This window comes from Equus caballus, chromosome 10, assembly GCF_041296265.1.
Source record: "Equus caballus isolate H_3958 breed thoroughbred chromosome 10, TB-T2T, whole genome shotgun sequence".
In the NCBI taxonomy this organism is placed as follows: domain Eukaryota; kingdom Metazoa; phylum Chordata; class Mammalia; order Perissodactyla; family Equidae; genus Equus; species Equus caballus.
The window spans coordinates 16,418,460-16,445,251 of NC_091693.1; the positions used below are offsets into that span (position 1 = coordinate 16,418,460).

The following is a 26,792-nucleotide window of genomic DNA, read 5'->3' on the forward strand; positions in this document are numbered from 1 at the left end:
GGGAGACAGCCAGGAAGGGAATTTATCTAAGATCATCTCAGTCACTGACAAGTGTCTCAAGCAAAATAAAACAGGGGGAGGTGATAAGGAAATGACTAGGGGAGCGACTTTGGTTTTTTAAAATTGTTACTCATTTATTTCTCGAATGGGTCGTAAGTTTGCTCGGTCGGAAATTCAAAGGGTACAGAAGGGTGAACGATGAAAAGCCTTTCTCCCTCCCCCGCCCCACAGCCACTCAATTTTGCACCTGGGGATGGTCGCTTTAGACAGAGGGGCTCAGGGAAGATCTCTGTGGAGGGCACGACTGAGCAGAAACCTGACAGAGAAGGAGGCAGCCATGCAAATACCCCAGAGAAGAGTGTCTCAAGGCAGAAGGAAGAGGCAGTTGGAAAGCCTAGAGGCAGGTGGAGACTTGGCATTTTCAAGATAAGGCTTGAAATCTTTATTTGAAATCAAATTGCCCACAGCCCCATTCCTTATCCTATTGGTCAGCACTGTGGTGAGTTGGGAGTAAATTTTTCCAGACCTTTTACTCTGCATGTACACACACGTATGTGGTCCCTTAAGGTGTTTCCTTCATTTTTGTCATACCCTACGTATCATTTGGCAATTTGTTTTTTTCACTCAATAATATGTTGGAGACCTCTTTCGTGCCATTTACACACCTCATTTTTTTTAGCTGCTGCCCAGCGCTTCAGACAAGGGATGCACAATGGTTTCACTATCCATCCTCCTCTTGATAGGCATTCAGGTTATTTCCAATTTCTTGTTCTCGCCTCCTTGCTGCCATCAAGATCCTCGATCAGGCTCCTTGTGTACATCTAAGAATGGTTTTTACATTTTTAAAGGATTAGAAAACCAAGAACATGCAAAAGAGACCCTATGTGTAATATGCCTAAAATGTTTACTATTTGGACCCTTGTAGAAAAAGTTGGCTGACTAGTGCAGGGGGCACCCGAAGTGCCACCCCTCCCATTTCACCCGTGGGAAGCCTGTGACTTAGAGAGAAGGACTTGTCCGCTGGCAGCCCGAGGAGATACACAGAAAAATAATTATAACCTACGTGGATCAGGATTCAAGATCTCCCAGGGTAGGGTCGAAGGGGAGAGGATTACTCAATTCTTCAGACAAGAATTAACGTCAGAGAATGGCCTAGAAGAATGAGGTAAGGGAGGTCAGCCGCCATGCGGGCAGGAGACCCGACATGGACAAAGGCTAGGTGATGTCCTCCCCAGTCAGCCCTGAGGATTGTTGGTTTTACACTCACACCTCGCACCCAAGCACAACTGGGGTTCTGGGGCTTCAGGCAGGGGGGCTATTGCCGAGATTTATAACCTGCCTCCAGGCCTCAGTTTACCCATTTGTAAATGTCTCACACGATTTCCCAAGTTCCTGCCCCTGCCTAGGGCACCTTACCCGGGCCAGGTGGCGCTCTACGGGAGGGGTGTGACCACACGGGTGACGTCACGTGGGGGCGTGGCCTGCGGGACCCGCTGCGGAAGCCTCAGAGGGTGGCCGGGCTCAACCCCTAGCCGGCGCGTGGGGGAGGGGGCTCCCGGGAGCTGGCACCTGGGAGGGTCTTCCCGCCTCGGTGCCCTCGATTGCAGGATCCCGCCATCCTCTGCGGGCGAGACTGAGTCACGGCGGGGCGTGCGTGGGGAGGGGGCCGGGGGGGCTTGATCCACACGGGAACCTGGAGTCCCACCCCCACCTAGGTTCAGCGCCGCCCCCACCCCCTCCCGCCCCCACTCTGCGGCTGTGAGTCAGCCGGCCGCGCCCCCTCGGCCCACTTCCTCCTTACCTTCCCGGGCGGGCCGGGGGGCGGCGAGAGGGACCGGGCCCTCCCCGCCCATCCCCCCTCCCTGGGTGGGGGAGGGGGCTCACCCCCGAGTAACCCTCCTCAACTGGCAGAGAAGAGAGACGTTGGGGGGCGGGGTCCGAAGGGAGGATTTAAGGGAGAAAATTGGAGAGAATCGATGATGCTTAACCAGAGGGTCCTCCTCGCACCCGCCCCCCGCCCTAAATTGAGCCGAATGTAAAGAAATGGAGAAGTCGATGGGGAGGTGGGGAGGGTGAGAAGAAATTCTGCCCCCTTGAGATCTCTCTAATAATCTCCACGGTGGGAGGGACCGAGAGATCACGGAAGGATCCCATCCCCTCCACCAAGCTTGCCCCCTAATTTGGGGGCGACCCCCAGCGTGCATCCCTATGCAATCACCTTGGGGCAGAGGGAACTAGCGGCAGGCTGGGGTTCCGCGTTGCCAGTTTAAGCGCCCTCCAGCCTCCCACCCCGCCGCCGGGAGGTGGCGGCGGCCCCTTTAAGGCGCAGGGCATTGTGGGTGCGGGGAGTGGAATTTTGGAACGAAATGTAGCGAAGAGAAGTACAGTAGTAAGAGTAACAGTGTCGCCGTCGCCGGCCGAGGGGCGCGCCGCCGAGGGCACGCCGCACCCCCTGCTGCCGCGCGGACCCCGCGATCACACCCCCAGAGGGGGCAGGCGCCTGAGGACCCGCCCCGCCCGCTCCACGTTCCCCCCAGGAAGCCGGACTCTATGGGGCGGGACCCTGGGGGACACTGAGCCCAGCCCGGCGCCGGCCCCGAGCCCTGAGCCTCCAGCCCGGGGCGCCCCGGGAGCAGCCAGCCCGCGGGCGCGCCGCCCGCCCGCCCAGCAGCCATGAGGTGAGCCCGGCCCGGCCTCCAGCCCCCTCCCCGCCCGGCGCGCGCTCCCCGCCCCGCCTTTGTCCCCCCCCCCACCCCCCTCCGCTTGCTCTGGGCTGGAATTTGGGGACCGGGCATGGGGAGCCTCGGATGGGAGGCCGAGCCCCCTGGGACGAGCTCGACATAGCAGCCCCCTCCCCGTGACTCCCCAGGCTCTGGGGTGGGGTGGCGATGAGGCTCTCCTGGGAGCCCTCGGATTTGGGGGCGCTCCGAGGACTGTCGGATTTTTGCAAAGACTTTTTCAGAGGACCTCCAAGTTGGCAGCGACTCCCCGCGGGGAGGCCAGGGTCGAGGCAGGGCTCCGACTGCCCCCAGATCTCACCTCGGGCTCCGGGAGGAATGAGGGGCGCCCCGGTTTGGGGAGCTGGGTGAAAGATTGAGATGGAGCCCTTGGTTTGTGGGGTCCCCCTTTACGGGGCGCTGGAAAAAGTCTTCCCAAGTGGGACCTCGCTCCTGAACTTCGGGGGTACTTAAGCTCCTCGATTTGGGGGGCCTCTCAACCTCCTGTGGAGGAGGTTGATGCGGACAGATCCACGGACTCAGATGCAGCCTGGAGGGTCTGGTTGGGACTCCCCTCCCTCACGCCCCCTCCCCATCGGCTGTGCCTAGGACCGAGCGAGCGCTCCGCGCGGAGGGCGGCTCCCCGGGCCAGAAGGGCGGCCCCTCTCCCCCACCTGCGCGGCCCTGGGGAGGGAGGGGGCGCGGCAGCTGGGGGAAGGGGGGCCTTTGTCTTCCTGACTCACCTGTCGAGACAGCTGGTGTGGGGGGCGGGCAAGGAGCGCTGCGGGCCGGCTGCTCTCCCCACCCCGGCGCCTCCCCCTCTCTCACCACAGTTCCCCCCCTCCCCCCAGCCATCCGGAGCTGTGGGGTTGGAGGAGGGGCGCCGAAAAGCTTCAAGGTCATAGCCCTCGCCCCCTGGGACCCAGGCTTCCCATAGTTCCAGCTATCTTCCCAGGATTTTAATACTGGGGGTGGGGGACCCAAGGATTTTGTCTTGGGTCCCTCCAAAGTCCTGGGTTCACCTGAGGGCGGGGCCAGTGCGGGCTGGGGGACCGGACTAGGCCCCCCCATTCTCCCCTCCCCCGACCCCCCATAATCTCTCCCTTGGGGCCTGAGCCTGACAATACTATCTCCCTTCCTCCGCTCTCTCAGGGACTTCCTGCCCCAAAGCCCCCAGCTTGAGGGGGGAGGCCCCTGGAGACCGCTGGGGCTTAACCCCCTGGTGCCCACATCCTCCCACTTCCCCCTTCCCCCATACCCCTGCCCTCTCACATCAAGGTGGCCTGCCTTTTTATGACCCTTCAGAATCCCCCTCCCACATTTTTTCCCTCTGATGTGAAAGGAGGTGTTGGAAAATTTGGAGCAAGGGGGCACCCCCAGTCACCCTCAAGACTTCCTGCCTACCCTTCCCGCATAGGAACGTCCCTGCAAGGTCTGCCCTGGAGAGGGGCTTGTTTTCAGGAGCCTCTTCCTTCACCCTCTTTCCCGGGGACTCTCCTCTCCCACTGCCCCCCAGCGCTGCCCCTCGTCCCCCCCGTCGCGTTTCCGGTCCCAGGCACAGCGGTGGAAGGCGGATGGCGGATGTCCGAGTGCCGGCTGCCTCACTCCCTGAGACCGTAAAAGGGCAGGAGCGACGTCTGGGCCAGCCTCCCACCCCCTCTCCAGCCTCCGAGGCCCTGGCCCTCCCACAGGGCCCCCTACGGCTGGCGGTGGCCAGACCTCCCACCTCCTGGGGGGTGGGCAGAATTTGAGCCGCTGCCTGGCCCATCAGAGGGTTCCTTCCACCTCCTGTGGGGTCTTCCCAGCCGATGGCCACACCCGCCTTCGTGGGCTGCATTCCTTCTCCCAAGACAGCTAGGATTCAAAACGCCCCATGCCCCTGTATGGGGGCACCTGGGGAAACTGAGGCTCAAGGAGAGAAAGGCCTGGCCCAAGATCACTCAGAAATTGCTAGGCACGGTTGGAGGAGGGGAGGGGACTGAGATTCTCTGATTTCTGGCTGGTTTAGTTGGGGACACTTGGAAGAAAGGATGTTAAGATGGAAAATTACAAGATATAGTTCTTTTTTCTCCCAGTTTGACAAATATTTGTTGAGCGTCTGCTGTGTCGGGGAATCTGAGCTGGGATTCTGGGAAAGCCCGGAAGGGGGGCAGAGGTCTGCGAATCTCAGGGCAGAAGGGACGCAAGAAGAATTTGGGTCCATTTCTTTCCTCTTCCAATAATACTAATTATTATGGCTGTTTTTATTTTTTTTTTAAATAATGAGAACGTTTGAGCTGTCATCTGCTTTGTGCCAGGCACTGTACTGGGCGCCTGATTGAGTTTAATCCTCACAGAAATTCTAAGAGATTGATACTCTTATGACAGTCCCCTCCCTCGGATGGGAAAACTGAGGCACAGAGAAATTAAGCAAATGGCTTATTAAAGTCAGTTTGGAAATGGTCAAACCTGAATTTGAACCCATGGCTGACTCCAGACTATTATGCTATTAGAGAAAAAGCAATATAAAACCTTTAATGGTGTTTAAAAAAAAATGCAAATCATATGCTTTCACTACACCAGTACTTAAGGCAAAGCGGCAAAAATTGCCCAGGTGGGAACTTTATCTTCCTGATCACTTCCGGGAAACTGAGGCCCGTCCTGAAGGAGGGACTACAGTGAGCCCGCACAAGCCCCACAGACCCTAGATCTGGTGCCCTATCCAGGGTTGCTTCAAAGATTTGTAGTTTAGAAAAGGTGTGTGTGTGTGTATGTGTAGGTTTGGGGCTGGATCACAAGTTTTACGGTTTAAGGGGGCTATGGGGCAAATCTTGGAGGTGGGATGAAGGGGTGCAGGGAAGGCCAAGCCTCTGATCTGGAAGGTTTGAGTAAACCAGAGTGACTATGCTTGATTGCCTCCAGTGATGAGAAGCTCTCTTCCTCCTGTTTTGACTCTCAGCTTACGTGGAGCCTCTGCCAAGTTCTAGGTCCTGAGGTTAGGGTTTTTCTTATCTCTCTGAATGCTTACAAGAAACCCAGTGAGTTAACGGTTTCCAGGGCTGGAAACTGAGGCTCAGAGAGGTGAAGCCACTCAGCAAGGAGGGGACTTGACCCCTTTTTCATCTCTCACGTGCTAGAATTTCCCAGAAGGTGGGGACTTGTGGGGAGGGTTGGGTCCTGGGTTGGCTTCGGATTAAGATTCCCCCATGTCAAATGGAGGGTTCGAGACCCCAGGAGACCACTGGAATGAGGCAGACCATGTCCCCTTCCTCTGCCCTCCCTCCCTCGGGGCAGCCACCTTAGTCCCCTGGGAAGCAGCCATTGCATATATCGTGGAGGTATTTTTATCTTCCCCACCTTTTTTTTAAACCTCTCATACACACCACTTTATACCCTGCCTTTTAAAAAAGTCAGCTGAACTGTTTCCTCATCTTTGAATGAGGTTAGGAACTTGAGTGGTCTTGGGTTCAAATAGGAGCCCCTCTGCTCACTTGCTGTGTGACCTGGGACAAGTGTCTTCATCTCTCTGTGCCCACTTTCTCATCTGTCAAATAGGAAAGCACCAGAGTCTGTCTCCTGAGGTCACTGCAAGTTTCAGTGGGGAAACTGGAGCTCAGTACCTAGAACTGTGTCTGGGACACAGGCTAACCAATAAATGTCCCCTGCTGTGGTTGGGTTTTCCTCTTTTACAGATGACTAAGTTAACAACTGTTGAGTGCCTGCTGTGTGCCGGGCACCGTTCTAGGTTCTGGGGACACAGCTGGGAACAAAAAGGACAAAAATCCCTGCACTCCCGGTCCTGATGTTTTGGTTGGAGAGACAGGCAGGGATGGCTGCTATGAAATGCGGGATGTGGGATGAGAGGGCAGTCAGGGAGGGCTTCTCAGAAGAGGTGATGTACGTCTAAGCGGAGACCTGAAGGAGGTGAGAGTCCAGGTTGAGGAAGAATAAATGCAGAGGCCCGAGGGGGTATGCGTCTGACATGTTGAAGGAGCAGCGTGGGGGCCAGTGGGGCTGGAACAGCGAGCTGAGGGGGCCGGAGGGGACGAGATCAGAGATCACGCAGATCATGAAAGCCATGGGAAGAGCTTGGCTTTGATTCTGCGGGAGCCAGGGGAGCTTCCGAGAAGAGGAGGGACATGATCCGACTTGTGTTTTAACAGGATCCTTCTGCTGTAATGGGGACATTGCGACCTGGAGAAGGGCAGGACCAGCCTGGGGTCACTCAGCAGGCGCCCAGCTCTCCGGCCAAGCCAGAACCTCGGCAGGGCAGGGCCGCCTAGGAGAGCAAAGTGCAGCCAGGGTGGGGCAGCAACAACGGCCCAGGGCGCCTGGCCAGAGTCTGCCCTGGGTGTGGGTGGCAGGTGCGGGCGAGGCCTCAACCCGGCCTTGCCAGGGGCAGTAAGAGCCAGAAACAGCCCCCGAGGCTGCGCTTGTCTGGAAACAGCACCTGGCATTTGGGTAGGGCCCACACAGTCCCCAGTGGTTAAGACTGTGGACTTGGGAGCCAAGTGGCCTGGGTTCAAATCCTGCCTCTGCTACTGAACAGCTGTGTCACCGTGGGCCAGTCACTCAACCTCTCTGGGCCTCTTGCAAAATGAGGATAAAAGAGTGCCCAGAGGACAGGGCTTAGGGCACCTGACCAGCCGAAGTGCCCTAGAAGAGGGGAGGTGCCCCAATTATGTAAACTTGGGGGGACCCCCGGGGCTCAGCTGCCTGGCCTAGGAGCCAGAGCTGGGTCCTCTGAGGGGCTTCCCCTGCCCCGTCTTTCACAGTGGCAGCGTCACACCCCAGCCCCCAGCCCTGGTACAGATGGAAGTATCACGGGCTGTAATGTCTCTCCCCGGAAACCACTGACCACCAGCTTCTTCTTTTCAGGAAAAAGTCCATGGGGGTGGGGTGGGGGCAGGGACTGGGAAGTGGCGCTTCACCCTGGTTTGTGTGTGACCTTGGGCAAGTCACTTCCCGTCTGCGGGCCTGAGTTTCCTCATTGGGGGAGGGGGCATTGAACCTCCCCAGAAGGGCTTGGGTGGGGTCTGGAGAGGTGCCCCAGGGGGACCTGTGTAGGGTGCCCCGGTGAAAGGGATGCTGACAGTTACTAAGCGCCCAGACTCATTGCTCCTCCCACTGCCCCAGGGGACGGGACCGTCATTTCCCCAGTTTGCAGGTTTCAGGCGAGGAAGTGAGTCCTGAGTGGGAGGGTCGCTTGCCTGAGTCATGCAGTAGGGGTCTCGGCCAGGCTTTGCAGCCGGGCCTGTCTGTGGATCTCAGATCCTGAACTCTGAACGGTATCCTGACCGCTCCCTGCAAGGCTGAGTCAGCTGTCCATTCCTCTGGGAAATCCTTGCTGACCCCCAGGCCCGGGCAGGTGCTCCTTCTGAGCACCTCGGCCTGACCCTGGGTTGTCGCTGTCCCCGATGGGGACATGTGTCCTGCGCTGGAGGGTGGGGCCGGGGCTGTCTGGGTCACTGCCGAGCAGGGAGTGTCTGCTGGTGACCGGTGGTGCCCGGGGCTGGATGGATGGGGTGGCCGAGGGAAGTGGATGAGCCTAGGATCTAGCATCATCCCCAGCTTGCTCGGGCCTCACCCTTCCCCTCCCTGAGCCTCAGCTTCCTCCTCGGACCTAGAGGAGGGGGCAGTCCTGGCACCCTGGCAGAGATGGGGAAACGGGGCAAACTGAGGCTGCAAGAGCACCCGGGTGGGGGCTGGTCCCCACTGCCCTGCGTTTCCTGGGTCCCCTCCTCCGGCTCTCGCTCTGTACTCACCTGCATCTCTGTCTGTTTCTGCTTCCCTGCCTTTCCATCTGTTTCCCCCACTCCATTCCCTTGTCTGTCTGTTTTTCAGTCTGTCTCCCCTTTGTCTGTATGTCCGTCTCTTCCAGTCTGTCTGTCTGACTCTCCCTGTCTCTTTCTCCCCGTCTGACTGTCTGTCTCACATCCCTGTTTATTTGTCCGGGTCTCCACGTCTGCCTGTCTCCCTCTGCCTCTCTGCGTGTGTCTTTCTTCCTCTCACGCTCTGTCTCTTCGAATCTCCCAGGGGACCCAGATGGAGAAGGCCATCGGCCCCTGGAGGGAGGGTGCTATGCTCCCCTGCTGACCAGCCCCTCTCCCTTCCCCCTCCCGGCAGCGAGACGGTCATCTGCTCCAGCAGGGCCACTGTGATGGTTTACGATGACAGCAACAAGCGATGGTTGCCTGCTGGCACGGGCCCCCAGGCCTTCAGCCGAGTCCAGATCTACCACAACCCCACGGCCAATTCCTTCCGCGTTGTTGGCAGGAAGATGCAGCCAGACCAGCAGGTGAGGCCTCCCTCCCGCTGCCCCCTCCCTCTGCGGGCTGCCCCCCACCCCTGCGCCCCTTGCCCCTCACCCGCCTTTCCCTTCCTGCCAGGTCGTCATCAACTGTGCCATCATCCGGGGCGTCAAGTATAACCAGGCCACTCCCAACTTCCACCAGTGGCGTGATGCCCGCCAGGTCTGGGGCCTCAACTTCGGGAGCAAGGAGGACGCCGCGCAGTTTGCCGCGGGCATGGCCAGCGCGCTAGAGGCCCTGGAAGGTTAGAAACCGTGGGCAGGGGGACCAGCAAGTCCTGCTCTGTGGCCTGGGGCTGCCACGTGACCCCGCTGGGGCTCAGTTTCCTCATCTGTAAATGGGGCTGATTCCCTACTCAGTGATTATTCTGAGGGTTTTGCGTGGGCTCCGATGTGCCCCGTGTGCACCCACATAGGAAACTGCACGATTCCTAAGGGTACAGCTTGCTCCGTGAATTTTTATGCATGCATGCTCCCGTGTGACTGCCTCCCAGATCAAGATATGGATGTTTCCAGCCCCCACAAGGCTCCCTGTGCCCTTTCGCCGGGGCACGACTGTAATGACATATCGTCATCGTCAGTTAGTTTTCAGGCATTGAGAATAAGAAAAAACCTCCACTTGTTCCTGCACATTCCAGTCTGCACGACTTGGGACAAGTGACTGCCCGCTCTGGGCCTTTGCTGTCCCCCCGTCACTGGGCATCTTCCCAGCCCCCACCTCCTAGCAGTGCAGTCCAGGGAGGCTGGTGCTGGCTCTCCTCCCCGAAGTCTGCCAGGTGCCCACACCCGAGCCCCGAGTGTCAGGGTCCCGGGGGAAGGAGGAAGTGAGCACCTCTGGGCAGCATGCCTGAGAGAGCTGAGGGAGAGTGCCAAGGGGTGGGGCAGAGTTCCGGCTTGACTCATCACCCTTTTCTACTCTCACCTTCCAGGAGGAGGGCCTCCACCCCCGCCACCACCGGCAGCCCCTCCCGCCTGGTCAGTTCAGAACGGTCCCTCCCCTGAGGAGCTGGAGCAGCAGAAAAGGTGGGGCCAGTCCCTGAGTGGCGAACCTTACCACTGCCAGAGTTCTAGGATGTTCCAGAACCTCTGACTCCTGGAGTTCAGAAGGCTCCAACCGTCAGTTTCCAGAATGTTCCAACTCCTAGGGGACTAGAAATTGACAGCTTTCAGAAACCCCCACCTCCTGGAGTTCGAGAAACTCCTGACACTCAGCGTGGCAGAACCTCCTGACCCCCCAAATCCTGGTCCCCCAGATTCCCAGAGTCCCCAAAGCTGGTGGTTTCTAGGATCTTGGGCCTTTTGCAATGTGGGTGTTCTTGACAGTTCGATGACCGGAATGCTTGTGTCTTGGTCTCTCCCTGTCCCTGCCCTCCCCACACCCCTTTCGGGGCCCCTGGGGAAGGAAGAGGAAGGTGGGGACTAGGAGCCTTATAGGAGACCCCGAGAGGGACGTGGGGAGGTTGCTAGCCATCCTCGGGGCCCCGAGTGATGGCGGCTCCACCACCCTCCTCAGGCAGCAGCCGGGCCAGCCAGAGTACGCGGAGCGGGAGCGCCGGGTCTCCAATGCAGGTGATGGCTCGAGTGACCTCGGGAGTCAGAGGACCTCCCCGGAGGAGGGCGTGGGCCAGCTGGACAACCAAGAATGAGGCTTCTCTCTCAAAACCCCTCCTTTGTGTGTTTGTTGCAGGAGGCCCACCTACTCCCTTAGCTGGGGGACCACCCCCGCCTCCAGGACCTCCACCTCCTCCGGGTCCCCCCCCACCCCCTGGTCTGCCCCCCTCGGGGGGCTCCACCGCGGGGCATGGAGCCGGGGGAGGTCCACCCCCTGCTCCCCCCCTCCCCACAGCACAAGGCCCCAGTGGTGGTGGGGCTGGGGCCCCCGGCCTGGCCGCGGCCATAGCAGGAGCCAAACTCAGGAAAGTCAGCAAGGTGAGGGGGCCAGGCATGGAGGGTGTGGGGTGATGGGGTCCTGATGCAATGACATGAGGCCACAGTTGCCTGGGGGCGTCACAGGAGGGCTGCGAGGCCAGGAGGCCCACTCATAACGCCCCCTCCTGTTTGTAACTTCTCCAGCAGGAGGAGGCCTCAGGGGGTCCCCCAGCCCCCAAAGCTGAGAGCAGTCGAAGCACAGGTGGGGGTCTCATGGAAGAGATGAATGCCATGCTGGCCCGAAGGTGAGCCTCAGCCTGGAGCCCTCACTGCCGGGGACAAGCCCCTCAGCCTGCAGTGGCCACCTGGGGAGATTCCTACTCAGCGGGGCCAGGTCAGGGGGAGGGCGCAGTTTCGAGTTTTGTTGTTTCTTTGGGTGAAAGTTCCCCATTTGATAGCCAGATGTGGAATATAACGCTGGGGGATGGCTGAGGTTTGCAACTACACAGGTAGCCTCTAGAATGTTCTAAGAGCCAGAATTCCTGGACCTTAGGAGATCCTGCCTCAGAATCTGGAAACTCAGATTCCTAGAATCCCGGCAGTCCCAGATAGAGCCCTCTGCCCTTAGGATTTTGTGATTCCCACATGTGAGAATCGGAAAAACCGCCACCCCAATCCGAGAACAGCGCTCTCGCTAACTTAGAAAGCTCAACTTTTCTTAGCCTTCACGAATTCCCGAACTCTGCACTCTAGAATCCACCTTTCCAGAACTCTGGGAAGGGGAATTGTGGAGTGGCTGAGGGAGGACCCAAGCGATCTGTTTTTTGCCTTTCCCTCCTGCAGAAGGAAAGCCACACAAGTTGGGGAGAAACCCGCCAAGGATGAATCTGCCAATGTGAGTTATGGGCTCTTCCTGCCATATACACCTTGGGCTGTACCGCTAGGTCGGGATGCTGGGGAGGCCGGGGTGATGGGGATGGGCTGGGTTTGAAGCTGGAGCAGGAAAATGAGCAGAGGTGCGGCAGGGGCTGGCTCATGACAGTTCTATTTCCCACCAGCAGGAGGAGCCAGAGGCCAGAGTCCCAGCCCATACTGGTGAGTGAGAGCCCAGTCTAGCCACAGGAACTACAAGTCCCAGGATGCCTTGTTCTTACATATAAAGGACTCTCAAGGGAGAATCTGTGCAAATAATGCTGGGGATTGTAGTCTCTGAGATGGTTCTTTGAGACGGGCTGATGAGGCTGCGGGAGAAAGACTGAGTCCAGATATTCCTTGTCCCTGATCTTTCTGATTTGTCGCCTGTCCCCCAGAATCAGTGCGGAGACCATGGGAGAAGAACAGCACAACCTTGCCAAGGTGGGCCATCAATACCGGGACCCCCTCCACCAATAGTTGGATTTGCCAAATTTGCAGGGAGGAGCACAATGTGACCCCTGGAAGGAGAGGCAGGCCCTCTCTCTAACCTCATTTCTGTCCCAAACCACACCACCTCTCCCAGGATGAAGTCGTCTTCTTCGGTGACCGCTTCCGAGGCCCACCCCCATACGCCCAGCTCCAGTGATGAATCAGACCTGGAGAGAGTGAAACAGGTAGCTTGACGGGGAGAGGAGGGGTAAGGCCTGGGGGCCAGAAAGGCGCCACAGGAAGAAAGGACATCTGGGTCTAGATTTTGCCACGGACATCCCTGCAATTCTAGAAGAGACCTTGGAAACGTCAGTTTTCCGGTCTGAGAAATGGAGAGATTGGCTCAGCTCAGAGATGACACAGGCACCACAACCCTCTTTGCCAGTGCCTGTGGCAGACCTTACTAATCTATCACCGCACTCATTCCTGATGAGTACCCAGAATCCTTTTCAGCACTCTGTCCCCAGACATCCATCACCAATTGGAGTTGGCAGGAGGCTGGAATGTAGTTGCCAACCCTGGTACTGGATGTCCTCCAGTACCTTTCTTCTGGCTCCAAGGATCCAGAATTCTCCAGTCACTCTGCAGCCTTGTCAATGATGTCATGTTTGTGTATATGTGTGTGTGTTGGGGGGGGGGGCGGCGCGTCTTGAGCCTCCTTCCTCTGACCCTTCAGTCACTAAGAAAGGGGGGATTTGTTTCTGCCAGTCCAGACACCCTTCCTGATCCGTTACACCCCATTCTTTTCAGGAGCTTCTGGAAGAGGTGAGGAAGGAACTGCAGAAAGTAAAAGAGGAAATAATTGAAGGTGAGGTTGGTTTTTTTTTTTTTAGACCCTTATTTATTTTGGAAGCATCGTGTCCTACGGGAAAAGCCCTGTTTTGGAAGGGAAGAGGGAAGAGGCTCTGCCCCTGACCTCTGCCTCTTGTTTCCTTCCAGCCTTCGTCCAGGAGCTCAGGAAGCGGGGTTCCCCCTGACCACAGGGCCCAGAAGGTCCCGTTTCTCCTTTCCGCACACCCCGCCTGTCACCCTGCTTTCCCTGCGGCGACTTGACTTGGAATTGGCTGAAGACTACACAGGAATGCATCTTCCCCACTCCCCATGCACTTGGAAAATTCCGAGGGGGTGTGGCTTCCCTGGCACCACGCCCACACCCATACTGGCTGCTGATTGGCTGGGGAGGCCCCCGCCCTTTGCTCCCTTTGGTCCTTCCCCTCTGCCGTCCCCTTGGGGCTGGTTCCTCTGCTGGGGATGTACCAATTAACCCCACAGTGAGGGGGAAGGAAAGAGGGAATTTCACATTCCCTTCTAGGTTCACTTTAACGCTTAATGCCTTCAAATTTTTGTTTTTTTAAGAAAAAAAAGTATATATATATATATTTAGGTTTTGGGGGGGTAAAGGGAAATTTTTTTTCTCTTTGGTTTTGATAAAATGGGGTATGGGGAGTTTTTAAATGCTATCGCCCCAGGCTTGTCCCATGTGGGGCAGCTATTTAAGGGGGGGACATCCCACCAGGCTGGGGGCACCTCCCCACACCCTGGGGACCTCCCTTTCCTCTGGCTCCTTCCCCTTTTCTATGAGGAATTAAGATGCTGTAACTTTTTGGAACCTCAGTTTTTTGGTTTTTTATTTGGGTAGGTTTTGGGGTCCAGGCCGTTTTTACCCCCTAGGGAAAATAAGAGGAGGGAACGAGGAAAAGGGGAGGGAACCTCCCCTCTCGCACCTTCACCTTTAGCTTCTTGAAGATGGGCCCCTGCGGAATAAATCTGCCAGTTTTTATAAACGCTAAGATTTCTGGAGTGATTTGAAGGGTTGCTGTGATGAGGGTGGGGGCGTGCTCCTCCCTCCCCCAGTCATCGAGGCCCCGCGTCTTCCTCCTTCCCACCCTGCACCTGCTCAGTTCCTTCAGCCTCCTGCAGCCTGGGGGTCTCTGCCCGCTCTCGGCCTCCCTCCCCGTGTCCCTTACCAGGCCGACCCTCACACCTTCCCACCCTCTGCCACCAATTCACCTGCTCAGAGAAAGCCAGGGGTCCGGCATTGACTGCGTGACCTGGGGCAAGTCCTTTTGCTTCCCATGGGCCTCAGTTTCCCCATCTGGGAAAGGGCTCATAGGATGACTCTGCCCCCCTTCCCACCAGAACCCTCCCGGCTCCTCTCCTAATTTGAATGAGGCTTGCACCCATATGGCAGGCGTACCTCGTAGTTCTCAGACACCTTCTTAAGACGACCCCTTTACCCAAGAGCTCCTTTAATTATAAAACGTTTACAGTCTAAAAAAATAGAATTCCGACGTCACAGAGCTCATAGACACCCCCTTCAGGGGTTCAGTGGGAATGTGGGGAGGTGGCGCTGCCCGGTGGAATCTTCCATCGGAGCGGGTGGGGCACTTCAGGGCTGACGGGCAGGTGGTCCCACTGGAGGAAGCCTTTGCACAAGGAGGGTGAGGGGGCTGAAGGAGAGTAAGAGGGGGGACTGGGCGACCAGTCCAAGAGCAAGCAGGAAGGAGGATCCCTGAGTACTCGGAACAGCAAGTCTGGATGGAAGGGAGGGGACAGTGACCCATGTAGTGGGGGAACAAGTGGGTCCCTATGAGAGGCCGGGGGGGGGGGGGGCGTTGGCGGACAGTGGGAAAGGACAGCAGTAGGTCCGGAACTTCTGGACAGGTAAACGGGGCTGAGACCAAAATACAGAATGGCTCAGCCCTAGGCAGGCCCAATTTTTCCACCCCAAAGGGCCAAGTCCTGCTGGAACAGACCACCAAAGCGGGGAGATCTGGCGGGACTGCACGGGAAACCCCTGCCCAGCCTTCCCACTGGGTTATGCCACAGACTACAGGTGGTGATGGGCGAGGGGAGCACCTCAGTCGAGGTACCAATGGTGGACTAAAGGCTGGAGCCGCAGGGTGTCATTGGAGCTAATGCCTTCCAAGATCCATCCATCCATCCGTCTCTTCCCCACGCGCCAAAACAGTGAGGCAGATGGAAGGCGATGGGGTCGGGAGGTCCAATGGAAGATTCCGCATTTTTTTTCATTACAATGGTCTGTACCGATCAGGAACGGGTGTCCTGGGGTGACGGATGAGCGTCTTGGGGAGAGGACCACTCCTCAAGTAAGTGGAGGTGTGAGTGACAGGAGGCGAGTTGGCTAGGTCCGTGCGTCCTGCTGGCCCCCTTAGTGCTGGGTGGGCGAGCTCCAGAGGAAGACACTGCTTTTCCATTCCAAAGTGCTCAACCAGCGCACTAGGGAGGAGGGGGCGCCGGTCGGAACCTTCCACTAGTGGGAGGGGGAGTCCCAGCGGAAGGTACCACTGGGCAGGTTAGTAGGGAGGTGACCAAAAGCCCGATTGGATCAGCCCGAGTTCAGGATCCCTTCTGCGCCTAAAGGGACCTGGTGGTATTAGCTGGGCCATGGGGAAGGGACAGTGCGGAGAGAAGGCCACGTCGGGGACCTCGCAGCCCAGACAACAGTCAAGTCCAAGACCAGGGCCTCCTACTCCGCGGGCGAGGGCGCCGCCGGGGGCGCGGGCGGCGGGTCCCGGGCGCGGAGCTGGGCGCGCACCTCCTGCACCTGCGCCCGCAGCTCCTCCAGGGCGCCCTGCGGCGGCGCCGCCTGCACCCGCGCCTGCAGAGCCTCGAGCGCCAGCGCCAGGTGGTCCACCTCGTCCCGCATTGCCTCCAAGGCGGCGCGCCGCTCCCTCTCCTGGCGGCGCTGCTGCGTCTGCTGGCGCCGGTACTCCAGCACCAGGCAGCTGCAGGCCACCACGAAGATGGTGGCCTCGCCCAGCAGCTCGGCGCCCAGCTCGGCGGCCGCCTCCTCGTTCAGCGGCTTGACGGCTTCGGCGTTGAAGCCCAGGATGCGCATCTTGGCCCGCATCTCCGCCCAGTGGTACACTGCGTGGGGGAGAGAGCGGTCAGGTCGTGCACCAGGAGCCCCCTGCAAGCCCTGCCCCGCGATGCCTCGGTGTCCGGGTCGCAGCAATGGGGACAGGCAGCCAGAATCGCCGAGTTAGGGAGCGTCCGCCTCAAAGAGGACCGCGCCCGGCTGCACATGGAATGCCAAGTTAGTGATGTGGCCTGGAGTGGCCCGGAGGGCATCTTTTGAAAGCATCCAGAAGGTTCTGGCGAGCAGCCTGGGAGGGGAGGTCATCAGTAGGGGCCGCATCTCTAGGGGTCACAAGTCCAAGGCAGGGGAAAAGCTTGCTCCTTCTGCTCCTCCCGCAACCCACCCCAGGGCCCACCACGCTCCGGCCCTCCTCTCGCGGGTGGAGTGACAGCTCTGGGCCCCTGAAGTGTGTTCACCGCGGCGTTCAGGGCTTCGGAAAGAGCTCAGGGCTTGAGCGCCGCTCTGACGCCGCCGCCTTCTTTCCCTCATCACTTATTCATGTGAACAGGGTTATCAGTATTGTCAGCGTTTATAAGCGCAGCCTAAGCCTAGAGTTGATGCTGGGAACTGACTCACTCCAGTAATAATTAATATTCATCCACAGATACACAAGCTAATTGGGAAAATAAGCGGCCTCGGGCTCATTAAGAGACGAATTTCTGACAACTTTATACCTCACCCCTGCCAGCCATCCTCCACGCACCCAGGCTGACCTAACTCCCTCGTCTTCCTTTTAGTGCATAATATATGCACATAGGGGGTTATCTAGACTGCATAGACGGGGGGTGTATTGAAAAACAGAAGTCTGTCCTCCCCCCAACTCCAGCTTTACTCCTCCTCAAAGGTTAACCACTTTTTTGTGTGTGAGGAAGATTGGCCCTGAGCTAACATCTGTGCCCATCTTCCTCTAGTTTGTATGTGGGACGCTACCACAGCATGGCTTGATGAACAGTGTGTAGGTCCATGCCTGGGATCTGACCCTGCAAACCCCAGGCCCCCTGAAGTGGAGTGGGTGAACTTAACCACTATGCTTCGGTCTGGCGCAAAGGTTAACCACTTTTGATCTTCTCTGCATTGGTTTCTTCCACTTTAACCCTATGAGGCCAAATAACAAGCTTATACCTCTATTTCTTGATTTACTAAATTGAATTTTAAAAAATATTATGACTTGATTTGCCACTGTCAACTCCCCCATTATGTAAGTTTATCATATATTCTATATCTTTTCCTTCCCCCACCCAAATTGTAAAAGTGATTTTTTTTTTTTTTGAGGAAGATTAGCCCTGAGCCAACATCTGCTGCCAATCCTCCTCTTTTTTTTGCAGAGGAAGACTGGCCCTGAGCTAACACCCGTGCCTATCTTCCTCTACTTTCTATGTGGGATGCCTACCACAGCATGGCTTGCCAAGCGGTACCATGTCCACACCCGGGATCCGAACCAGCGAACCCCAGGCCGCCGAAGTGGAACATTCGCACTTAACCACTGTGCCACTGGGTCGGCCCCATATAAGTGATTTTTATTTTATTTTATTTGTTAGTGTTTCTTGGTAACCTTTGTAATTATAAATAATAGTCCTATTGCTTCAACTTCCTGACACGTGCGCCTCTAAGTGTATTAGCCGACCGCCCTCCCCTCCCCCCGCCACCTCCTATGGTCTGTCTGCTGCACCATTAGTTTTACATAATCAAGGTGTCTTTCTGAGGTTATAATAAGTCTTAAGTGCTGTGTCCAGAGGCTGAGTCTGAAAGTGAAAATATAGGGCACGTATACTCTTAAGGTTACATAAATGATAATCATTGTGAATCCATAACAAAGATGTAATTTTGCTGCCCTCAACCAGTGCTGTCCGAAGCACTCACATTAAATGGCAACTCTAAACATTATTTCACGTCACGCCACATTTTAGTCTTCTCATATTGAGACCTTGATTTTACGGTATGAAGCTTTATAGTTTTCCCTGGAGTGGTGTTTCTCACCACAAATGCCAGATGCGACCCACAAATGCCTCACTCACCAAGTGACGGAGGCCATCCAGCTCTTTGCTCCTATTCTCTATTGAACAGTCAGCTGGCTATTTTCTGGGCTGCTGCAGGGCTGTCTTCCCACGATGTCTTCACATTGCTCTCCTTTACACTGTCACTCCTCTTGAGGAACCTGTGTCCTCCTCTTTGTTGAATTCCATTCTAGTTTTGCTGAAGTATATCCCTAAGTGCCTTTTTCCGAAAGGGTGTATGGTAGATAACTATTTTGAAACTTTGCATGTTTGAAACATCTTTTCCCACTTTCCCACTAGACTAGAGGATAGTTTCTAGGCCCAGAATTACTGGTTCAAAATCATCTTCCTCAGCAGTTGGGAAACCCGGCTCCATTCCCTATAAGTGGGCAGTGGGGCTTTTTGTCATCCCTGTGGCACTGACATTGCACCAGGATGGGTCCGTGAGCGAGTTTCTCTTCTTTCTCTTATTTTACACTCTTCTATCTGAACCCTCTTCCTCTCTTTAGTGCTGGGAATTTTTCTTGTTTGTGCAGTAAAGGATTAACTGTACCCGTATAGAGGTCTGGCCTCGCCCTCCGTTCCGGGGATGTAATCTTTAAATCCTTGGATGTCCTGCTGATAAGAGTGTCTTTGTTTACCTGGGGCCCTGGGCCCCCCAGATAATCTGTACTAGCAATGTGACTTATGGTGGGGGCTCTGGGTCCCGTGGTGTCAACTCAGCCTTTAGAAACGAAGCTCAGCCACACGGGCAGGTGGAAAACCCGGTCTGCATGTCCCATCCCCATTAAAAGCCCTGGACCCCATGGCTTGGGTGAACTCCCTGGGAATACTCCATGTGTTTGTTGCTCCCTGTTGCTGAGGGAAGTCAGAGCTGTCCACGACTCCACGGGAGAGACAACTGGAAGCTCGCGCCTCGTCCCTCCTGGACTCTGCCCCCCGTGCCCCTTCCCTTGGCAGATTTTAATCCGCATCCTTTCTCTGTAATAAACTGTGACCAGGAGTGTAACAGTTTTCAGTGAATTCTGTGAGTCCTTCTAGCAAATCATCCAACTTGGGGCTGTTTGCGGGCCCCTCGGACTTGTAGTTGGTGTCAGAAGTAAGGGTGGTCTTGACGACCCCCAACTTTGTACATCTCATGCATCTCCTGCTCTCCATTTTCCCTTTAGAATCTTCTAGAACACTTCCCCAGTCTGAGACTGCCCCGCCCTCATCCTTCACAGCTCTGGACTGTCCTCTCCATTTTCATCACTCGTCTGTTCCACATTCTGGTAACTTTCATTAAACTTCCTTTCAGAACGTCTACCAGTTTGGGAGGTTTTTTTTTTTGCAACCGTATTCGTGATTTTCATAGTCTCTTTTTATAAAAAGTTGTATTGTAAAAGATCCAAACAGACGGACAAATTTGGAGTCTCCACCCAGTTTTAGCACATCGATGACTTAGTAAGGGGGCTTGTCTAGTGTGGAAACTCAGAACCTGGGTCCACCATGCTGAGTGGCAGCTGGACTTGAGGTTGTGGTGTGGGCAACAGGTGGGCGGCCCCACCTCCCAGTGCCGAAACCCAGGCAGGACTGACACCGGGGGCTGACTCGCGGGAAATGTCTCTCCTGGGGCTTCCACTCCCTCCCTCCCCTCCTGCAGCCCCTGCCCGGATCCAGGCCTCTCTGCTCCCATCCAGCTCCTGCCCCAGCCTCCTCCCCGGCCTTCCTACCCCGGTCTTGCCCCCTCCGACCCAGCGCCAACAAGGCAGCCTGAGGAGTCTTTCTAAAGCAGCAAGCCGACCGGGGCCTTGTCCTGCTCAGAACCTGCTGTGGCTCACAGTGCCCTCAGGAGAAATGCCAAAATCCTTAGCATTTAGGCATCCCTAAATAAGGCCTCAGAGCATCCCTCCCGGCTGATCTTTGCAAAGAACTCCCCTCCCACCAACCTCGGTTGTTTTCACACAGACTCTTTTATTGTCAGTCTGTAACTAATTTTTAAATGATTAGTCAGCAGACATCTTGCGCCAGAGGCGGGCGTTGGTCCTATTCACACTGCACCCTTGGGGCAGGGACCTCACCACCAGCAGGATGCTAACCTGAAGCCTTACAGGGGACGTCAGTTCACCGGGAGGTCCATGCCATGGCAGGCCGGGACAAGCCGCTGTCAGGTGAGTGGAAACAGTCAATGAAGTGTGTGAATTCACTTTAGGCTCCGGTGGGAGGGGCCCTACCGGCTGCCCTGTGGGCAGGTTCCAGGTGAAACCCTGGGACTGGTTTCAAAACAGCGTTCTGCAAATGCCACAAACACCAGGCAGGGCGTGGTCCCCCACGCTGGCCTGGAGACAGACCCAATTCGTGTGAATTTCACAATCGATTTGTTGATTCGCACATACACATACAGACGTGCACACAGCTTTTGGGATTATAATTGGGATTGCCTTGAATCTATAAATCCATTTAGTAAGATCTGACATCTTCACGGTATTAAATCTCCCAATCCATGAACATGGTCTCTCTCTTTATTTAGGTCCTTCAAAATTTATCTCAATAATGTTTTGCAGTTTACAGAGGAGAGGTCTTGTACATATTTAGTTGGGTTTTTTCCCATATATTAAATATTTTTTGATACTGTTTGGATGGTATCAGTGTAAAATTTCATTGTCTGTTTGTTTGTTGCCGGTACTGATGACAGGAATAAATTGATTTCTGTCTATTAACCTTGAATCCAGTGACCTTGAAAAATTAATTCTTATCAGTTTTTATAGTTTGTCTGTAGATTCCTTAAACTGCATGTATTCAGTCACTGGCAAATAAGAACTATTTCCTTACCAGTTCTCTTGTCCTTTATTCCTTGGCTCCTTTGTGATATCAGAGAAGGAAGCTTTTTTTGTTTTTTTTTTGGAGGGAAAGATTCACCCTAAACTAACATCTGTTGCCAATCTTGCTCCTTTTCTTTTCTTTTCTTTTCTTTTCTTGAGGAAGATTAGCCCTGAGCTAACTGCTGCCAATCCTCCTCTTTTTGCTGAGGAAGACTGGCCCTGAGCTAACATCCGTGCCCATCTTCCTCTATTTTATATGTGGGATGCCTACCACAGCATGGCTTGACAAGTGGTGCCATGTCCACACCCAGGATCCGAACTGGGGAACCCCAGGCCGCCGAGAAGCGGAACGTGTGCACTTAACCGCTGCACCGCCAGGCGGCCCCAATCTTGCTCCTTTTCTTTCCCCCTAAGCCACGAGTACACAGCTGTGTACAGTTGTAAATTCTCCTAGTTCTTCTACATGAGCTGCCACCACAGCACGGCTACTGACAGACAAGTGGTGCGTTTCCACACCCAGGAACCGAACCTGTGCTGCCAAAGTGGAGTACACCGAACTTTAACCACTAGGCCATCGGGGCTGGCTCAAAAGGATGATATTTGCTGTAGGATTTTATCAAATTAAGCAAGTCCCTTCTATTCCTAGTTTTCTGAGAATTTTTCTTAATCATGAATGAGTGTCTATTTTCATTAAATACTTTTCCTGCACCAATCTAAAGGATAAGTCATTTTTTCTTCTTTTTATTCCTGTAAATATAATGCATTACATGGACAAAGTTTTTTTTAATGCTAAGCCACACTTGGATTTCTGAAATGATGCATTTTCTTTTTCATATATTGCTGGGTTTGGGTTGCTAATTTTGGGGGAGGATATTTGTGTCTAAGTGCATGATAGGGTTGGACTGTGATTTCCCGTTCTTGCAAAGTCCTTGTCAGGTTTGGGTGTCACTGTGATACTGGCTTCATGATGAAACTGAGGATGAAGGAGATAAGATTTCCCTGGATTGGGGTGAAACTGTGCCTCGTACCCACAAGTCTAACGTAGGAAACAAAATAACCAAAGTTTCTGAGCTCGCCTTGCGGAACAGCAGGGGCACGGCTGATAAGAGAGGAACTGTTGACAGGCCCCGCTGGACTCAGCATCTTGCGGGAACATCAAGAAGCTAAAATGACTGACTGTAAACTTCAAACGTCACAGACTAAAAATTCACTGTGTGCAACACATAGAACAGACGGTCAGCCTGTGAGGACGACTCTTAGAGCTTCAGCCCCCAGGGGGACACGCTCCCCCCACCCTACCTGAAGCCCCAAGTAAAAACCCTTGCTTGTAGCTTTTCAGGGAGTTTGGGATTACAGCATTAGCTGCCGTTCTCCTTGCTCAGTGCTTTGCAATAAAATTCCTGCTTGCTTCCACTACACTCGGTGTCAGATTGGCTTGTTGTGCAATGCGTGAGTGAACTCACTTCAGGTTTGATGTCAATTTGGTGACCCAGGTGGGACAACGTCCCAAGTGGACGTCTCGACTGTGGTACACTGGCCTCTGGCTAAAGGCCTCTCTTGGAAGCTGTCCTGCAGCTGCCTGAGCCCCTGGTCTCAGGGACAGCCCCAAGCGACTGGCTGCTGACCAGACGTCATTGGCCCACGGCGCTTTTGCTGGGGTGGTAGAAGAAACTAGGGTCAGGACTTGGGGAGACGTCTCTTGTAAGCGGTTGGCAGTTTTTGGTTTTGTCTTTTTTTTTTTTTTTGAGGAAGATTAGCCCTGAGCTAACATCCGTGCCCATCTTCCTCTATTTTATACATGGGACACCTGCCACATCATGCCTTTTGCCAAGTGGTGCCATGTCCACATCCAGGATCCAAACTGGTGAACCCTAGGCTTCCAAGAAGCGGAACGTGCGCACTTAACTGCTGCAACACCAGGCTGGCCCCTGTTTTTGTCTTTGCACTAATATTTTCCAACGGGACCAGCCAGAAATAACGGGCACCTGGCAGCCCTCTGGGCTCCGTTTGTTTTGGTTTGCAATGGACATCCTTTTGCTGAGCTTCCTCATTAACTGATTTCTCTTATTTCTCCTTTTGTTTGTTTGCCTGTTTGGGGGGTTTTGTTCCAGGTCACTGGAGTTTGTTCGGGTGGGGGGGGGGATTTGTTGAAAGGATTAGAAATTTTTCACTCACAGGAATTCTTTGGCCCCATTCCTTTTGATACATGTATGTGTGCACACGTGTGTGTGTATGTGTGCACACGTGTGTGTGTGTGTGTGTGTGTGTGTGTGGTGCTGTAATGGGAAACTCAGATCCGGTTCCCAGTGGCAGCCCTCTAGGTTGCATATTGCAAAATTGGAATGTTTTCGATTATGAACCTATGAAAAGGAAAAAGTCAGACGGCAGAAATCACAACGAGAAATCTGACCAACGGTCATTTGGGGCAACAGTTAGGCTGCTAAGGTCGATAAGATTATACAGATTAAAATGTCGAGCTAACATTTTATAAAGAGGTTATGTCAACTTTGCCCAAGTGTTTTTTGGGAATGGATGTTATGTCTAGCTGACAATGCTTCCCCTACATGGTATTGTAAGACCGAGACTTGTTAATGGACTCAATGGAAGCTATAATTAGAGGCATAAGAGTTGATAAAATGAAGATAAAACTTTGTAAGAAAATTGGTATATTTAAACGGTGTTTTTTTTAAGATTTTATTTTTCCTTTTTCTCCCCCAAACCCCCCAGTACATAGTTGTATATTTTAGTTGTGGGTCCTTCTAGTTGTTGTATGTGGGATGCTGCCTCAGCATTGCCTGATGAGTGGTGCCATGTCTGCACCTAGGATCTGAACCAGTGAAACCCTGGGCTCCTGCGAAGCTGAGTGTGCAAACTTAACCACTCGGCTACGGGGCCAGCCCCTTAAATGGGTTTTCTGTGAAATGATTGCATCTGTTTTGCTTGATTATATTATAGATTATGTTATGGGGATAGACATTGTGTCTCACCGGGAACACTTCCCCTGCCTGATATTATAGGAGCATGTAAATCCACCCTTCAGACTATGTGAGTTTAAACACGCTAAAGGAGAACTCACTTTAAAGTGGCCATTCTGGGGGACCTCTGTTTCAGATAAATCCACTTTAAGGGTCACCCTTAAGAGAGAAAATTCAAAACCTTTCACAATAGAATGCAGGTTTTGATTAATATGCAGAAGCTTCTAAAAGACAAAATGACTGCAAAAACAGCTCTAAAGAGGATCCTAACAGAAAAACAAAAAGAATCTTTAGTAAAGCTTTTTGGCCATCAGAACAGGTTCATCTGCCAGAGGAACAGTCTGGATCCAACTGCTATTTTGAGTTTTGTCTTTGAGACATGGCTAAAATCTTGAAGATCTCTATTTGTGTTTATCTGTACGTTTATATATGTAAGTCTCTCTAGGTATTTGTCTGCCTCTGGATGGTATAATTTCTAAAGGAGCTCTATTTAATTGGCTTGAAGTAAGCACTTTATAAATTATTTCTAAATGTAACAGAAACTAGCCCGGAGATCTTTCAAGCTAACATGATAGAAAATGATCTTTGGTAAATAAGAGCTTGTTGAAGTTTGTTGCTTTAACTGAAATAAACATGTTTGCAGAGTTATCAACATTGGATATGATACAAACATGTTATCTCTGCTACAAAATTTGTCAGCAAAAAATAATAACTTAGTATAATAGCTGATTTTTTTTTGATGTCTCATGAGGTTTTTCTAGGCAACCTAAATATAATTGTTGAGAACAGGTAAACTAAATAGATTTAAAAAGGATAGAAGTTTTTGGGGAAACTTTATAACAATAATTATGTGTTATATATATGTACTTAAAACAAGTGCTAACTGCTTTGATGTCACATGAAGTTTTTAATGAGTAATCTAAACCTAATTGTTGGGTACAATTAGGTAAGAGTTTTTGAGTGCAATAATTATGTTTTATGCTCTGTATACTTGAAAAACAGCTTCCAAAATCTTTTTGGCAACTTGAAACTTTAGAGTTTTGCTAAATTAATGATAGAAACTTATTGAGTATCTAGGTCATTTCCACGTAAGATAAAGTCTTAGAAATCGACTACTAAGCATAGATTCGTTTGCCTTTGGTTTCTTATCTGAGAAACTGAAAGATGCTTAGGTTTATTGATAAACATGTTTTGCGTCTGCTGGGGAATTTTCTATGAGCAAGTACATGTTTCTGTATACAAGGAAAGTAAAATGTATGTTTCCAGTAAAGAAGGTAAAAAGAATAGAGATATTTTTGCTAGTTTTGTTAAGAAAGATAAATTTGTCCTAAATTACTAGGAAAGAAAAAGAAGAAAGAAAACATGGGACAAATTCTGAATGTAAAAAGTAAGTGACTGACGTTTATGGAAGTAAGACCCTGAGGAGTTTTGTGCTTGGTCAAGTTGGCTGAAATTTAAACGAATTCAGTTAAATGAATGAGTTTCACTATTGAGGGTAAGCTGGTGCAAAATTAGAATTTGGCTTTCTCTCTCTTAAAAAGATAATCTTCTTGAACTTGTGGTCTGCTCTTGATAAAGAGGTTATAAAAGGTTTTTCTTTATTTTTGAGTAAGTCTACCTAAAAGACAGAAAATCTATGTTTCCTATGTTCAAAAAGACTGAGGTCTCTCTATTAATTTTTTAAAAACTGTTTAAACTCTCCATCTGCCTTTGACATCTGTTGTCACCTTGAGTGAATGGATAACTAAGCATCATTTCCTATTTGATCAACTGTTTTAAACCCTTTTGATATTTAAAAAAAATTTTTTTTTGAGGAAGTTTAGCCCTGAGCTAACATCTGCTGCCAATCCTCCTCTTTTTGCTGAGGAAGACTGGCCCTGAGCTAACATCTGTGCCCATCTTCCTCTCCTTTATATGTGAGACGCCTGCCACAGCATGGTGTGCTAAGCGGTGCCATGTCCACACCCGGGATCCAAACTGGTGAACCCCGGGCCACCAAAGTGGAATGTGCACACTTAACCGCTGCGCCACTGGGCCGGTCCCCCTTTTGATATTTTTTACAAACTCTCCCAAGGTTCGAATCCTGGGTAAAGTCTTCCTTTTGACTTAAAAAGTAACTTTGAGAATTTCCAATGGGCCTTCGGACTTCTCAGAGAATTCATTCTCTCTTTCTATAAAGAGAGATATTAAACTAATTAGACTTATTTGGTATGTTAAATTACATGGTAAGCATTGTCAAATAAATGATGATAAACCTTCCTAGGTTATATTGTGTGGGTAAATGTTATTAGTATAAGTGCTTTAAAAAACTATATAATATTTCCAAAATTCTGATCTGTCTTGGTTATCAATCATAATTCTGGTTATTATCTCAAAGTGTTGTATGTCACAGAAATGGTTGTGTCTTTGTCAATTTCCATGTGTGAGTGTTTTGTTATTTTCAGACAAATGTTGTTTTACTCTGATGTTTTTGCAGATGTGTTTCATCTTTAGAGAGATTCACAGAAAGGACTCTGACACTTGCTCTAGAATGCAGGTTTCTGATAAGCTTTCAGATTATAAAACTGAGCTGGATAAAAAAAATTACCGAAGTCTAATGGAGAAACTGATGGCCTCATAAAACTGCTAACAGAAGATCAAGAATTTATTATATGAGACTGAATAAATTGATGAGGATGTTTATAATTTTTATGACTTTTTCTTTGAATTGTTGCTGATTTTTTTAATGTTTTGTTTTGTCAGATTTAAGAAAATCTTTTTCTCTTTTCTCTTAACGAACTATGACTTACAGCAATTTGTAAGCAGAACTGAAGCATTTATCTTTTTCTCCCTATCTGATCCCTCCAGAATTTGAAAATTC

The 26,792-nt window shown here is 52.6% G+C and overlaps 2 protein-coding genes and 1 long non-coding RNA gene across 9 annotated transcripts in view; 1 reads left to right on the forward strand and 2 right to left on the reverse strand.

The window, feature by feature from the left end:
• Positions 1–108: 108 nt before the first annotated feature.
• On the reverse strand, positions 109–3,584 carry LOC111775218 (uncharacterized). Of its 4 annotated transcripts, XR_011421897.1 has the most exons (5): positions 2,219–2,311; positions 1,802–1,904; positions 1,417–1,621; positions 1,064–1,152; positions 109–821 (listed from the first exon to the last, which is right to left on the reverse strand). It is a non-coding gene; the product is annotated as an uncharacterized lncRNA (long non-coding RNA). The 4 variants fall into 4 exon arrangements; XR_011421896.1 differs by lacking the exons at positions 1,802–1,904; positions 2,219–2,311 and adding an exon at positions 3,461–3,584; XR_011421895.1 differs by lacking the exon at positions 1,802–1,904 and having other exon boundaries at positions 2,219–2,327.
• On the forward strand, positions 1,979–14,069 carry VASP (vasodilator stimulated phosphoprotein). Of its 4 annotated transcripts, none has more exons than XM_023649915.2 (13): positions 1,979–2,678; positions 8,823–8,994; positions 9,086–9,251; positions 9,936–10,029; positions 10,520–10,575; positions 10,694–10,935; positions 11,080–11,180; positions 11,719–11,770; positions 11,934–11,970; positions 12,186–12,231; positions 12,374–12,464; positions 13,030–13,087; positions 13,219–14,069. In XM_023649915.2, exons 1-13 carry the CDS (start codon positions 2,674–2,676, stop codon positions 13,254–13,256), a joined length of 1,158 nt encoding a protein of 385 aa, XP_023505683.1. In that variant the 5' UTR covers positions 1,979–2,673; the 3' UTR covers positions 13,257–14,069. The 4 variants fall into 4 exon arrangements, with proteins under 4 accessions (XP_023505683.1, XP_023505684.1, XP_023505685.1 ...); XM_023649916.2 differs by having other exon boundaries at positions 2,344–2,678; positions 11,083–11,180; XM_023649917.2 differs by having other exon boundaries at positions 2,345–2,678; positions 11,937–11,970.
• A 442-nt stretch (positions 14,070–14,511) lies between these two features.
• The window catches only part of OPA3 (outer mitochondrial membrane lipid metabolism regulator OPA3), an 89,933-nt gene continuing 77,652 nt past the window's right edge, over positions 14,512–26,792 (reverse strand). The window contains exon 2 of the mRNA XM_023649919.2: positions 14,512–16,170. Coding sequence (XP_023505687.1) covers positions 15,770–16,170 — 401 coding nt within the window. The 3' untranslated portion in view covers positions 14,512–15,769. The remainder of the gene's footprint in view (positions 16,171–26,792) is intronic.

Excerpts from the sequence above, each read along its gene's own strand:
- VASP (XM_023649915.2), top strand. Across the intron at positions 9,252-9,935 it reads CGCGCTAGAGGCCCTGGAAG|GAGGAGGGCCTCCACCCCCG; the intron begins GTTAGAAACCGT and ends CTCACCTTCCAG. Across the intron at positions 12,232-12,373 it reads AACAGCACAACCTTGCCAAG|GATGAAGTCGTCTTCTTCGG; the intron begins GTGGGCCATCAA and ends CACCTCTCCCAG.